At 36.8% G+C, this 12,818-nt stretch overlaps 2 protein-coding genes across 3 annotated transcripts; both read right to left on the bottom strand.

Annotated features, from left to right (window-relative positions):
* Positions 1–2,179: 2,179 nt before the first annotated feature.
* On the bottom strand, positions 2,180–7,199 carry LOC133871731 (putative pentatricopeptide repeat-containing protein At1g12700, mitochondrial). Its single transcript, XM_062309144.1, has 3 exons — positions 4,820–7,199; positions 3,333–3,426; positions 2,180–2,746 (listed from the first exon to the last, which is right to left on the bottom strand). Exon 1 carries the CDS (start codon positions 6,770–6,772, stop codon positions 4,919–4,921), a length of 1,854 nt encoding a protein of 617 aa, XP_062165128.1. The 5' UTR covers positions 6,773–7,199; the 3' UTR covers positions 2,180–2,746; positions 3,333–3,426; positions 4,820–4,918.
* A 1,384-nt stretch (positions 7,200–8,583) lies between these two features.
* LOC133871281 (enhancer of rudimentary homolog) lies at positions 8,584–12,720 on the bottom strand. 2 transcript variants are annotated; one of them, XM_062308689.1, is made up of 5 exons: positions 12,551–12,720; positions 12,108–12,192; positions 10,629–10,722; positions 9,249–9,369; positions 8,584–8,983 (listed from the first exon to the last, which is right to left on the bottom strand). In XM_062308689.1, exons 2-5 carry the CDS (start codon positions 12,135–12,137, stop codon positions 8,893–8,895), a joined length of 336 nt encoding a protein of 111 aa, XP_062164673.1. In that variant the 5' UTR covers positions 12,138–12,192; positions 12,551–12,720; the 3' UTR covers positions 8,584–8,892. The 2 variants fall into 2 exon arrangements, with proteins under 2 accessions (XP_062164673.1, XP_062164674.1); XM_062308690.1 differs by lacking the exon at positions 12,108–12,192 and having other exon boundaries at positions 12,551–12,714.
* Between the last annotated feature and the right edge of the window lie 98 nt (positions 12,721–12,818).

Below are 12,818 nucleotides of genomic sequence, written 5' to 3' on the forward strand. Positions count from 1 at the left end.
TTCAACCTAGGGATAAAAAGACAGTCACAATTAGTAGTTATTGACTAAAATCAGTAACCGTAACCGCAAAGGTGATTAGTGAAATTAAATAACTACCTTAGACGATTAACGATTATTTAACCTACAACTGCATTGCTAACCATTTTGACTAGGTTTAGCCTTTTAGGCCTACAACCGCACTGCTAACAACCCCGCAATTGTCGGTGAAATCAATAATTTTACCGATTTCATCCCGACAACATTTATTTCTTCTGTTACCATCACTGCTAAGTCGGTAGTCAATGATGGTTGATAATCGGTTAAACCAAAGCTTCAATGTGGGAGAGAGCCGATTCCACATTTTCAGTCCCAATTCAACCACCATTGAAAGAAGTTTTGAGGTAGCTAAATGTTGAGGGCTAATTTTTTTTGCCCAAGATACGTGTACCCACATTCTATTCAAAAGCCAAGGGCGAGCCAAGTTCTAATGATGCCACGACTCTAGTTCAACGAATCAACAAAGGTGCCCTGCTAGTGATGAGTGTAGTTAATGAAGAATTTATTTTTTTTATTTTTTATTTTTTGTAATTAAATAAGAAAAATGTTATAAGAGTGGATATTTCCCATTCTTGATTCTGATGGAAGAAAGAATCAGAGATCCAATGGGAATGCTACCAAACACAAGGTAGGTAGCAGCCCATTTAGCTAAAACATGTACACGTAAATTGGCACTTCTAGAGATTTTCATAACATTCTAGTTAAGAAAGAAAAAGAGATCTAGTCTAGTATCCAAAAATAAAGAGAGCAAAATGCAAAGAAGAAAAAAATGATGTTGATTCACAATTAGAATCACTAGAAGAACATCCCCATCAAGCATAAAATCTCTAATACCAATAAAAGCAGCTAGCGAGTAGCAAGAAGAGCAGTAAAAGCTTCACCTATTAGGACATTGAAGAGAGTTTTTGAGTCATTGCAAGAATGATTTCCCCATAAAAATTACTAATAACCGCAGCTACCATATCAAAGTTTGGTACCATTGATATATGTTATAGCTGGGAGTCCTTCTACTCATGCGCACTGCATCCGTCCCTCTTCAGTCTTTTTTCCATGTGTCATTTTGTTTTCTTTTTTTTTTTTAACAAAAAAAAAGCAATCAAAACGTCGTGCCCTCCCCCACCGACCGGAATCCGACGCCCTTGCTCCTCCCGACCAGAAATCAGGCACCGACGCCCATCGACGACGCTCTCTCTCTCGAACGGTCTGCTCCGGCGCCCACCGACTGTATCTCCGACGCCTTTGAAGCAGTCGGAATCCGACGCCCTTGCTCCTTCCGACCGGAAATCCGGCACCGGCGCCCATCGACGACGCTCTCTCTCTCGAACGGTCTGCTCCGGCGCCCACCGACCAGATCTCCGACGCCTTTGAAGCCCAGCTCGCTCTCTCTCGAAACCAGCCGACCGGATCTCCAACGAAGGCGACGTGAGGAGGCTGCCCTTCGAAGACAACAACTTCGACGTGGTGGTCTCTGGGGTGTTCCTCCACACCGTGGGGAAGGAGCACAGTCGGCATCGGCGCTCACCGACCGGAAATCGGCTCTCTCTCTCTCTCGGAGTCCCTCGAAACCAGTAGCACGGCCCACTGACCAGAAATCCGAATCCGACTCCGACGCCTAGCTCTCTCGAACCCAGCACAAACTTGACAATCCGTCGTCGACGACGACGCTCTCTCTCTCTCTCGAACGGTCTGCTCCGGTGCCCACCAACCGGATCTCGAAACTAGCCAACCGGATCTCCAACGGAGCCGACGACGCCTTTCCAAATGATTTCATTTTTTTAATAAAATGTCAATGCTACGCTGGAAATAGACGGACATGAGGCTGAAGAAAGGCTCATGTTTAGCATTTCCCTATAGCTGGAAGGTTGGTGCTGAAAGTTTACTGTAATAACCTCAGCTCCAAGGGAGTGGGCTACCACATCACTCCTACATTCAGAGAATCACAAATCATTTCCTCACATAGAAAAAACCTTCATGGAACTCATTATACTAGGATAAAAACGTTGTTCTGCAAATCTATTCTCATTTTTTTTAAAAAAAAAAAAAGAAAAAAAAAAAGGCTGTGTAGTTCAAGGGAGAGAGATTTCGACCGGCAATGAAAAGAAAGAGAGAACTACACACAAATCACAACATCTAGATAAAGCATAATCTGAGAAAGATCCAACATTCAATACAGCAGCCTCCCCAAAACGATCAATTCAGTAATTTTCTTAAAGAACATTCGATAGTGCAGCCATTACAGAACACTTAACATCCCTGTATGGTGTGGTGGAATCAAGTGCCAATTTCACCACCTACGGTGCTGTCCTCCCCAGAAAGACTGAGAGTTATTCTTCAGAATTAAGCAAGACCAAACTGCTTCTCTGGAGGATATCCAAGTAGAAATAAGGACTCTTGATACCCTGGATAACCCCCTCCCCCCAAAAAGAGATCAAAGAAACAAAAATAAGAAGGTCTTAACAACTGCAATGAAGAGTTTCACGAGGTACTAGCACCATCTTCAATCTTCATCACCTTCACAGTCTTTTGGCTGGTCAGCATTAGCTTGCTTCGATGGGGTCAAGACGCAGACAGTCATCGGATCAACAGGACGTGTGTCACGTGGTCCACCTTACTTCCAATTACCATCATGGGTGGTGGAGGTAGTAACCCTGCTCTGAAAAGAATGAGCTGCACAGATTCCGAGGCTTGTGCTCTAACAGATAGCCAATAGCTGCAGATAGTGAGGATGAAATTAGTACAAAAGGAGGGGCATTTTCTCATTCAACTGAAAAGAACAGTTAAGGGCAATGACTTAGAAACTTCATACAAATAGAAAGGTTTTATCTATTCTCTCAGTAGTAGAAAGCCAAACATCCTGTTACCTTGACTTACTTCTACCATTCTACCTCTATCTCCACTCTAGCTTCTTCGCACACCCTTTAGTCTTTCCTCAACCCACAATAAACCTATCTCAAATAATTTAATAGACATGAAACAAACCCCCACAAAAACTAAGGGTGTAAACTTCATGGTGTAGACAATGAAAAATCGAACGAAGAGGAAAAAAAAAGTCTGAACGCTAAAGCAAAAAGAAAGAAAATGGAGGAAATGGAGGGGAAACGCCAAACAAGGTAAAGAGAAGCAAAACAGAAAGGTCCTCTGTCATAGTATACGAAGCCACCACCCTAATTGATTGTGTCACCAAAGAAAATTGAACCTTTGCTGAAGTCTAGCATAAGACAATACATGTGGGATGATGAAGATGGTGCGCTAGTAAATAACAACCATACATAAAACATACAAAACACATCACATACCATCCATAGCTTGACTTATTTATTCATACTCCATAAATGATCTAGCGGATCAGTTCGGAGAAGTTTGCATCAAAATAATAGTGTGCTTGTTAGCCTGCATACAAAGACAGAATACAATTAGTCAGCAACAGCATCATAGCCACTAACAGGCATGTAATTGATCACAGAAGGAACAGTGAACTATTTCACATTAAAAGTTATATGCTCAAGAAAGGTCATTCAGAGATTTAGCAGTAGAAACTTATAGACATAGCTGCAATGTTATAAACCCAGCACATATAAATATAACATAGATAAGTTAGTGTGGAAGTTTTTATACTGGATGCAACAAGTAGCAATGCAAATAAGGGAGAAGGGAACATGAACGACAATTATTGAAGAACTTCAAGAGTGAAGAGCATGAACATATGTTTCCACATAACAATGTGTATCTATAACATAAACTAAAGAGAGTACATGAGTGACAAAGACTGAATCAATACTGTTATGTGCATATGTATAACATTAACTCCACTTAGGTCGTTCCAGGGTATTGGAGGAGTCTTTGAAACATCACATAGACCTTCGTTCCCCACCTAAAGTACAGACAATGAGAAGGGATAACTCAATTATGATTATTAGTAAGCATAGATAAATGACCATCAAAGATTCATTGTTCTACATCGTTCCATGAATCTTATGGAAAAATTTTGTAGTAACCATAGCCTTATCCACTTTGATGGACCATTCAAAATACTTTAAGAATTGTAAATAAATAAGATCACTAGACCGGTAAGTAAGAAATACAATATTGAATTTCTAAACCCATAAAAACCAATTTACCCCGGTAAGTAGGAAATACATCATTGAATTCCTAAACCAAGGAAAAACAATTTACCCCTACCAGAGGTCATTTTGGGCCTCAAATATAAGATTAAGTTTCCACATGTTAGAATATATATTTTATATTATGTTGGCGTATTCTCTTATAAGAATATTTCTCATTTAGGTTTAGTTGTAATCAAATCTTCAACCTAAATTGGATATATTCTTATAAGAAAATATACCATTATAATATGAAATATATATTCTGACACATCAAGAAAAAAAAAAAAAGAAAGAAAAGAAAAGAAGCTAAGATCCAGAATCAAGAACCATCATTCAACCATCAAGAACCATAAGGTGTTCACTACATCATATCATAAAAGTAACAAATTTGTTTTCGATCATAATATTTAAACCATTATTCCATAATATTGATAAATTAATTTAATTGATGAAACACTTAAAAGTTTAACTTGATGGGCCAATAAGCATACAACCATCAAGAACCCAAAACTCCGAATAACCAATATTCTGCAATAACTCTACACCAACAAAATGTTTAAATAAATCATTAATAAAACAATTCTAGTTACAACACAGGTTTACAGATAATTAAGAAAAGATAACAAAATAGGATTAGCAATACACAACAGTAGTCCAAAAGACATGAAGGAGAATATTACCTTAATGACTTGCAGCAAATATGTTTGTACCTTACAGATTGGCACTGTAAATGTTAGAATATGAACTTTTGTCCTGCATCTTGAAGAACTAGAAAGCTTTCACACAGATATTTGAAAAAAACCTTGTAATGTTTTATCTGCCTGATTAGTAGACAACAAGTCGAACAAAATGGTTGCAGTGGTCGCATCTGCCGAGAAACCATTTTCAACCATCATCTGGAGATATTTCACTGCCAATGATGTCTCATTATGTTGCAAGAAGCCTTGGATGATTGTGTTATATGTAAAATGGTCAGGCGAACAACCATTTTCCTCAATTTTCTCAAATAGCTCCCTTGCTTCAATTAGTAGCCCCTCTTTGCAAAGCCCTTTGATCATTATATTGTAAGTCCAAACATCAGCTTGCAAATATTTGGTAGGAAGACTATTAAAGAGTTCTCTTGCAGTAAAAAGTTTCCTAGCATTACACATACCATTAATCAAGATGTTGTAAATCACAATATTATGGTTTAAATTGTTGTCTTCCATCTCTTGAAACAATGTCATTGCCTCTGGAAACTGTAGATTCTTACACAGACCATCTAACAAAATAACATAAGTTTGGCAATCAGGATGTTGGCCACAACCTTGCATATCATGGAGTAGCTCTAATGCATTCTTAGGTCTCCCAACTCGACAAAACCCTCCAATAAGAGTGTTGTAAGTGACAACATCGGGAATTATTCCGTTGTTAGACATTTCACGAAAGAGACTTATTGCCTCATCAACTTTTTTATTCTTACAATATCCATGGATCAATATGTTATAGCTAACAACAGAAGGCAAACAACCCTTTCTAACCATCGTTTTAAATGCTTTGACAGCATCGTCTATTCTATTTTGCAAACAGTAACCGTCAATCAAAGAAGTGTAAGTAATTGTATTAGGCTCTATGCCTCTCTGAATCATCACATTAAAAACTTCTTTTGCTTCTTTCAACTTCCCTTCTTTGCCAAGCATGTCCACCAATATGTTGAATGTACGCACATTTGGCATGATTTTCCTTTCCACCATCTCATTCCATAGTTTAATTGCCTCCTTCCGCCGGCCGAAATTGCATAGGCCTTGAATTAAAGAATTGTAAGTGCAAACGTTTGGCTGAATTCCTCTATTTGTCATTTCGGATAAAAAGTTTAAAGCTTCAGTTACCAATCTGTCCTTACATAAACTATCAATAATTGTGCTATACAGCACTACATTAAGCTCATGATTTCCTTCATCCATCTTTCTTAACAACCCAACAGCTTCACTGGTTTTACCTATTTTACACAAACAATTCATTATCGTTCCGTAGGTAACTGTATTTGGTCTGTAACCTATTTTCTCCATTTTGTTAGCCAACTTCACAGCTTCAGCAATTTTACCTTGAAGACAGAGCCCCTTGACAAGAGTACTAAGAATTATACAGTTTAATTGAAAACCAAGTTTCAAAATTCTAGCTAAGATTGAGAAGCCGAAATCCACCCGATTCGAGTGGCAGAAGCAATTAATCAGAATGCCCAGAGTATATATATTGGGAGTAATTCCTGACAGTTCCATTTCTTTAATCAGAGTAATAACGGTTGAGTGATGCTTCATTCTTGCAATTGCAGTCAGCAATTGAGTAAAATCCATGAGGGAAGGCAAAGGGTGTATGTGAAGCATTCTATCAAACAAGCCCAAGGCATCATCAAGATTCCTTAAGCTTCCAGAACTGCACCGATCTCTCACAGATTGCAAGAACTGATTGGGGCTTTCCACATTATCTGTACCACTACTGGTAGTGGTAGCAGAAGTAGAACAAAAACTACGACAACGATAATAATAATAATTTAGAGCATGGAAAGAAAGCCTTGCATGAGAATAACGAGGATCCATACGCAAATGATTGAAGAAGAAAGCAAGAGAGTTTGTAGACTTAGCAGCCGTACCCATTTCCTGATGTAGTGGCTCTGCTCAAGAGAAACAAGCAGAAGAGGGAGATCTGATGTAGTAGTGGCTCTGGCTCAAGAGAAATGACGGTCGTTTTCCGCTTGCAGAACATGGGAGGCTCTGGGTTCTTATACACTGAAAAACGACGTCGTTTCTATATATATTTTGAACCCGTGAGCAAGAAAATCAAATTAATTCAACTACGAAGCATTTGAACCGAAACCCAGAAACCCATCAACTCAAACGATAAAAAGTGTTGCTCCGAGATGAAAAGTAGCAGAGTAAGCTAAAGAGAAAGAACAAACCGAGTCGGAGCGAGGCGAATCCGTGTCCGTTTCTGGGGTTTCTTAAGTTGCAGAAGTCAGAAGAGGACCTACTTGCGCGAGTTCTCGGAGAGCTTTCGCCACAGTTAATACGGAGTCGAGTCGGGTCGGAATGGAAGACTGGAATGGCCAGAGCAAACAACAAAGAAACGATACTAAAACACGTTTGCCCACTCCAAAGCCGAAATTAGGGGCTTTTGGGTTTGGGCTCAGGGCTTCAGTAATGCCTTCCCACTCGTTCCATATATATATATATATATATATATATTAATACACTCATTTCATATATCAATTATTGACTTAACGTGTTTTAAATAGCTTCACTTGTTATTTTTAAGTAGTTTTTTTTTTTTTTTTTAACTGACCGATAAAAAAAATCATGTAAAATACATCAAATCAGTCGATATAAAATATGTTTAATAAATAGGTATAAAGAGTAGCAATAGTTATCAGGACTTGGGTCACACCAATACACTTGACAAGCCTATTTCTACTTGTAGCTATTATTTTTTTTTAGTAATGCTACACATACAAACAAAAATCAGCCCAATCTGAACCCTCCACCCTCAACTTCTTGTCATCGCTAATCCGTAAATGGTTAAGATTTTATCACAATAACATTTTATTACTTTTAAAATGTGATAAAATATGAAAAATACCAAAATAATAAATACTAAATCAGTAAAATGATAAATGTTGATGTAACACAAAATTTCAACAATCTGATTAAAAAAAAAAAAATTTCAAAGAATCATAAACCTTACAACCATACGCCATATGTAGTAAGATCATTTTCATTTTAAGTGAAATAAAAATAATTTATTTTATGATTAAGATTTTGTTTTGTTTCATCTAATAGTATACATAATACCGCACAATTTAAAAATTTTAAATGATGTGATAACATGCACACTATTAAATTTGTAAAGTTTAATAAAAACCGTGAAATAAATTCTCTTTATTTAACTTAAAATGGAGAAGATCCTAATTCACACGACGCTTGACAAACCCGTATCTACTTGTAATTCTTTTTGTTTTAACCGACCTTGAAAATTGGATAGTAAACTCTGCGTTTGTTTGTTTTTTTGGGTAATTGTTGAGTTATAAATGGTCTTCTCTAGGCTTTTAAGAATTCCATCCATTCAATATTCAAATTGTAGCAAGGAATCATCAATTTTACAGAAAAGGAATTGAGACATAATAAGAGAAGTGTTACAACAAATGAACTTTTTGTTATTGCTAGTCGCTGAATCGTGATGGATAAAGTTTTCATTCATGTTAAAAGCACTAAGTTTTTTTGATAACTTTAACAAAATTAGAAGAAATTTTATAAAAAAAAAACACTTCCTTCTCGCATGCTATTAAAAAACAAATGAGAATCACATGTTAAATGACACGACAATTTTATAAAGATCGGATAAAAAAAAAAATTCCTCCAACCCAATTTAAAGAAACAATTCAGGCAAGCACATCCCAGAAAACCAGTGAAGCTCACATGAAACTAACAGGGTCCAATATCAAAGGCCAGCCTTTCTAGGCAAAGGGAGTACTTCCATACAAAATAACATTACCAAACAAAAGCACTTGCTTTTTATCCGAAACTTGAGCATAAAGTTGTGTTTGTTCAAAAATACATGCTCACAAAGAGAGAGGATCCAGCTTCCATATTAAACACCTTGACATCATATACAACTCAAAAAATTCTAGACATCAAACCCATTCCATGCCAGTAATACACAATCCAAGTCTACAGACAATCTGGTGGTAAGTGGATGCATAAGCCGCAGCATCATAATAAATTTAGTGTGCCAATTTCTTTAGATGTTGAAAGGTGCGCTGTTTAATCCATTGCCGGTCGCATGGCAAATAAGCATGGATTGAGTGATCATAACTGTAAGCCAGAACCAAACGGCAAGTATATCAGTTTTAAACCATGGCATTGCTGGGTAAACATACATATTCTTAATCTTCCTTAGAAAAAGGGGATATTCATTATCGCCAAAAACAAGTAGAAAATCATCTAATAGGTGATCAACTGGCTAATTGGCTAGCCTCTGCGACCTAAAATCTTTCCCCAAGTTTCAGGGATCATGGATATGGATCTCTAGAGTTATACAGTAACCAAGTTGAGTGCATCTTTAGAGAGAGAGACATACACTAAGGCACTCAAATCTGCAAGGCCATCAATAAAATTATAGAGATCTGCAATGTCATAAGTGATGTTTCTGATGGCTGGATTCAACTCCTTAAGCTTCCTTTCATATAGTCCACATATACCTATACACAGAATAACATAACCTCTAGTAAATACAAGAACATTGAGAGATCAACCAGATTACAGTTTTGGAGCCACTTAGATTCAATTTTACTTCAGCATTTTACCCATCAGCAAAACTTTGTGCAATTTTCCCCTCTTAAGCCAGTGGATGTTCTAAGTCAGAGTTTACTCCGCTAGGGGTGTCTATTGTCAAGTCCTTTTCACTTTGTCACGGTCCATATCAAATGGGACAAATATATCAACTTTTACCGAGCAGAGTGGATGTTGAGTTTATAGATTTACGGAACAATTGAACCACTTGTTGTATTATGATTCTCTTCCATTCAACAAAGTTAGAATGCTATCATTATGGATTTTCATTCGATTGGTTAAAATATATGCTCATAGGTTACTCTAGCCGCTGCATTTCTAATTTCCAGTTTACTAGTGGTTACACCTTGCAAATGGAACCTTTTTCCTTAGAGAGATTCAAGAAACCACACTTTTGTCCCACTTTCATCTACTTTGCAGCTACGGCCCAACCAATCAGCCCATGTTTTAAAAAAAAAAAAAAATTAACGACCAATTGTCAGTACCACATCAGCAATGCGGAATAAAAATGGGATAAAAATGTGGTGTAAAACATTACTCTTCTCCTTGTTGTCACACACACAGTAAAACTATATATATATAGAGAGAGAGAGAGAGAGAGAGAGAGATGATCGTATGGGTAAACCACCAATAATAACTAAACTAATTCCAGCAATTCTTTAATAAAGTGAAAATTCTTTTCCTGACCATGAGACTCTTTCTCTGGTTCTCATCCATCTTAATGAGCACCTCTGAATTACAGAACACTCATGCTTACACAATACCACAAAGCCTTATTAGACTAACATAAAACCACAAATTCAAGTGCTTTGAACACAAACATGACATAAATCAAATATATGGAGCTAACCATTGAGAAAAATAGAGTTTTTATTTATTTAGTTTAGGCAGTGAAAAATCAAACGAAGAGGAAAAAAAAAAGTCTGAACGCTAAAGCAAAAAGAAAGAAAATGGAGAAAATGGAGGGGAAACACCAAACAAGGGAAAGAGAAGCAAAACAGAAAGGTCCTCTGTCATAGTATACGAAGCCACCACCCTAATTGATTGTGTCACCAAAGGAAATTGAACCTTTGCTGAAGTCTAGCATAAGACAGTACATGTGGGATGACGAAGATGGTGTGCTAGTAAATAACAACCATACATAAAACCTACATAACACATCACATACCATCCATAGCTTGACTTATTGATTCATAATCCATAAATGTTCTAGTGGATCTGTTTGGAGAAGTTTGCATCAAAATAATAGTGTGCTTATTAGCCTGCATATGAAGACAGAATACAATTAGTCGGCATCATAGCCACTAACAGGCATGTAATTGATCACTGAAGGAAGGGTGAACTATTTCACATTAAAAATTATATGCTCAAGAAAGGTCATCCAGAGATTTAGCAGTAGAAACTGATAGACAAAGCTGCAATGTTATAAACCCAGCACATATAAATATAACATAGATAAGGTAGTGTGGAAGTTTTTATACTGGATGCAAAAAGTAGCAATGCAAATAAGGGAGAAGGGAACATGAACAACAATTATTGAAGAACTTTAAGAGTGGAGAGCATGTACATATGTTTCCACATAACAATGCATATCTATAACATAAACTAAAGAGAGCACGAGTGACAACAGACTGAATCAATGCTGTTATGTGCATATGTATAACATTAACTCCACTTAGGTCGTTCCAGGGTATTGGAGGAGTCATTGAGGTAAATGTTCTATTTTTTTTTATTTTTTTTTTTAATAGGTATGTTACATTACATAGCATCCAATGAGTTTTGAAACCAAAAACCTTTAGCCTCCACCTTGTTCTTACAAGGGGAGGTAGCTCCATTAAAGATATAGCTCATTTAGATGTTTTGTTTCACCAACATAACTTAAGCCTCTACAGTGTACATGGCCTCTTACACTGCAACTCATGATGAAATCATGACCATATCTAAAAAGAATTTATCTCAGATTTAGTTGGAAATTGAAGCCCTGAGGACAGTTAACTAGCGTCCAAAAATCCTCCTCGTGAGTAACGGTTTAATCAACTACTTGGCCAAACAACTGATTGCTCAATGTTAGTCTAACATAAATGACAAAATCATCAATACCCTCAAATTCACAAATTAATTATTCAGTGCTGTCGCCGTACTTCTGAAGTCAGGCAGGGTCTAACAAAAGATCTGGTGAAGCCTTTGGCCAACCTTTTAAGATGCCCAGAATCAGCAAGCTAGCCAAAAGACTAGGACTAAAAGTCCACAATTACAGAAAACAGAGAACTCTCCACCTCAATTCTTCAATGTGAATGCAATACAGCTAAGCAAACGTGTTGATTCAGCTGAATATAGACAAAGTTTAACTTGCAGCATTCAATTCTCAACCAGAGTAAAAACAAATTAAATATTTTTTTTAAAATAAACCTCTTAGAAGAAGGTAGCAAAAGCTCCCTTTGATAGAATAACTAGTGAATTGCAACTGGTAAACACAACGTGGATTAAAAAAATGATAGGTCCTGAAGATAATCAAGAAAAATAAATTTCAAAATTCAACATATTGTAAGACTAATGGACAGCTAGAGCTTGATGCATCACAGAAACAGTCATGATAGATACGTTAATTTTACCACCAAATTAATAGGAATAATTCTAAATCCTTCACCTCATATATCATTTCATCGTGAGAATCCATCTCTCATATCCCACCTCATATATCATTTCACATTGACAATCCATCTCTCATATCCCTATATTAAACCCTACTAAACATCGGAAACCAATTTACCCATAAAAACAATATTGAATTTCTAAACCCATAAAAACCAATTTACCCCAGTAAGTAGGAAATACAATATTGAAGTTCTAAACACAGGATAAACAATTACCCCTACCAGAGGTCATTTTGGGCCTCAAATATAAGATTTAAGTTTCCACATTGTAAGAATAAATATTTCATATTACGGTGGTGTATTTTCTTATAAGAATATTTACAATTTAGCTTGAAGATTTAAAAAAGATCAGCGATTACGAAAAGTGGTTTTGCAATTCAAAGAAATTAATTATATAAAAATAAAAATAAAAATAAAAATAAAAAATAAATATTACCATGTGGAACAAAGCGATGCAACAAAGTGATCGGCCAAAGCTCAGTGAAAGCTAATGGTTTTCTTGGCAGCGACGCAAAGTGCCCAAGGTGAGACTGTGAGAGGATGACTTGGGAAGTGGAATGTTGCCAGGTCAGCGAGGAGGGCAAAATTGGAAATGGCGCTGATGGGTTCCGATTGTTTTGGGCCGTCGGATTTGTAGACCAAAGTCTAGCCCATCGCAATTTTGTAAGAGAATGTTGATGAATAATTGAACGGATATTAATCCA

This window comes from Alnus glutinosa, chromosome 6 (genome assembly GCF_958979055.1).
Source record: "Alnus glutinosa chromosome 6, dhAlnGlut1.1, whole genome shotgun sequence".
Classification (NCBI taxonomy): domain Eukaryota; kingdom Viridiplantae; phylum Streptophyta; class Magnoliopsida; order Fagales; family Betulaceae; genus Alnus; species Alnus glutinosa.

Excerpts from the sequence above, each read along its gene's own strand:
- LOC133871731 (XM_062309144.1), bottom strand. The coding sequence starts at position 6,772 with ATGGGTACGGCTGCTAAGTCTACAAACTCTCTTGCTTTCTTCTTCAAT.
- LOC133871281 (XM_062308689.1), bottom strand. The coding sequence starts at position 12,137 with ATGGATTCTCACGATGAAATGATATATGAG. Across the intron at positions 10,723-12,107 it reads ACGATGAAATGATATATGAG|GCTAATAAGCACACTATTAT; the intron begins GTGAAGGATTTA and ends CTTCATATGCAG. Across the intron at positions 9,370-10,628 it reads AATAAGTCAAGCTATGGATG|GTATATGTGGACTATATGAA; the intron begins GTATGTGATGTG and ends TTCTGTGTATAG.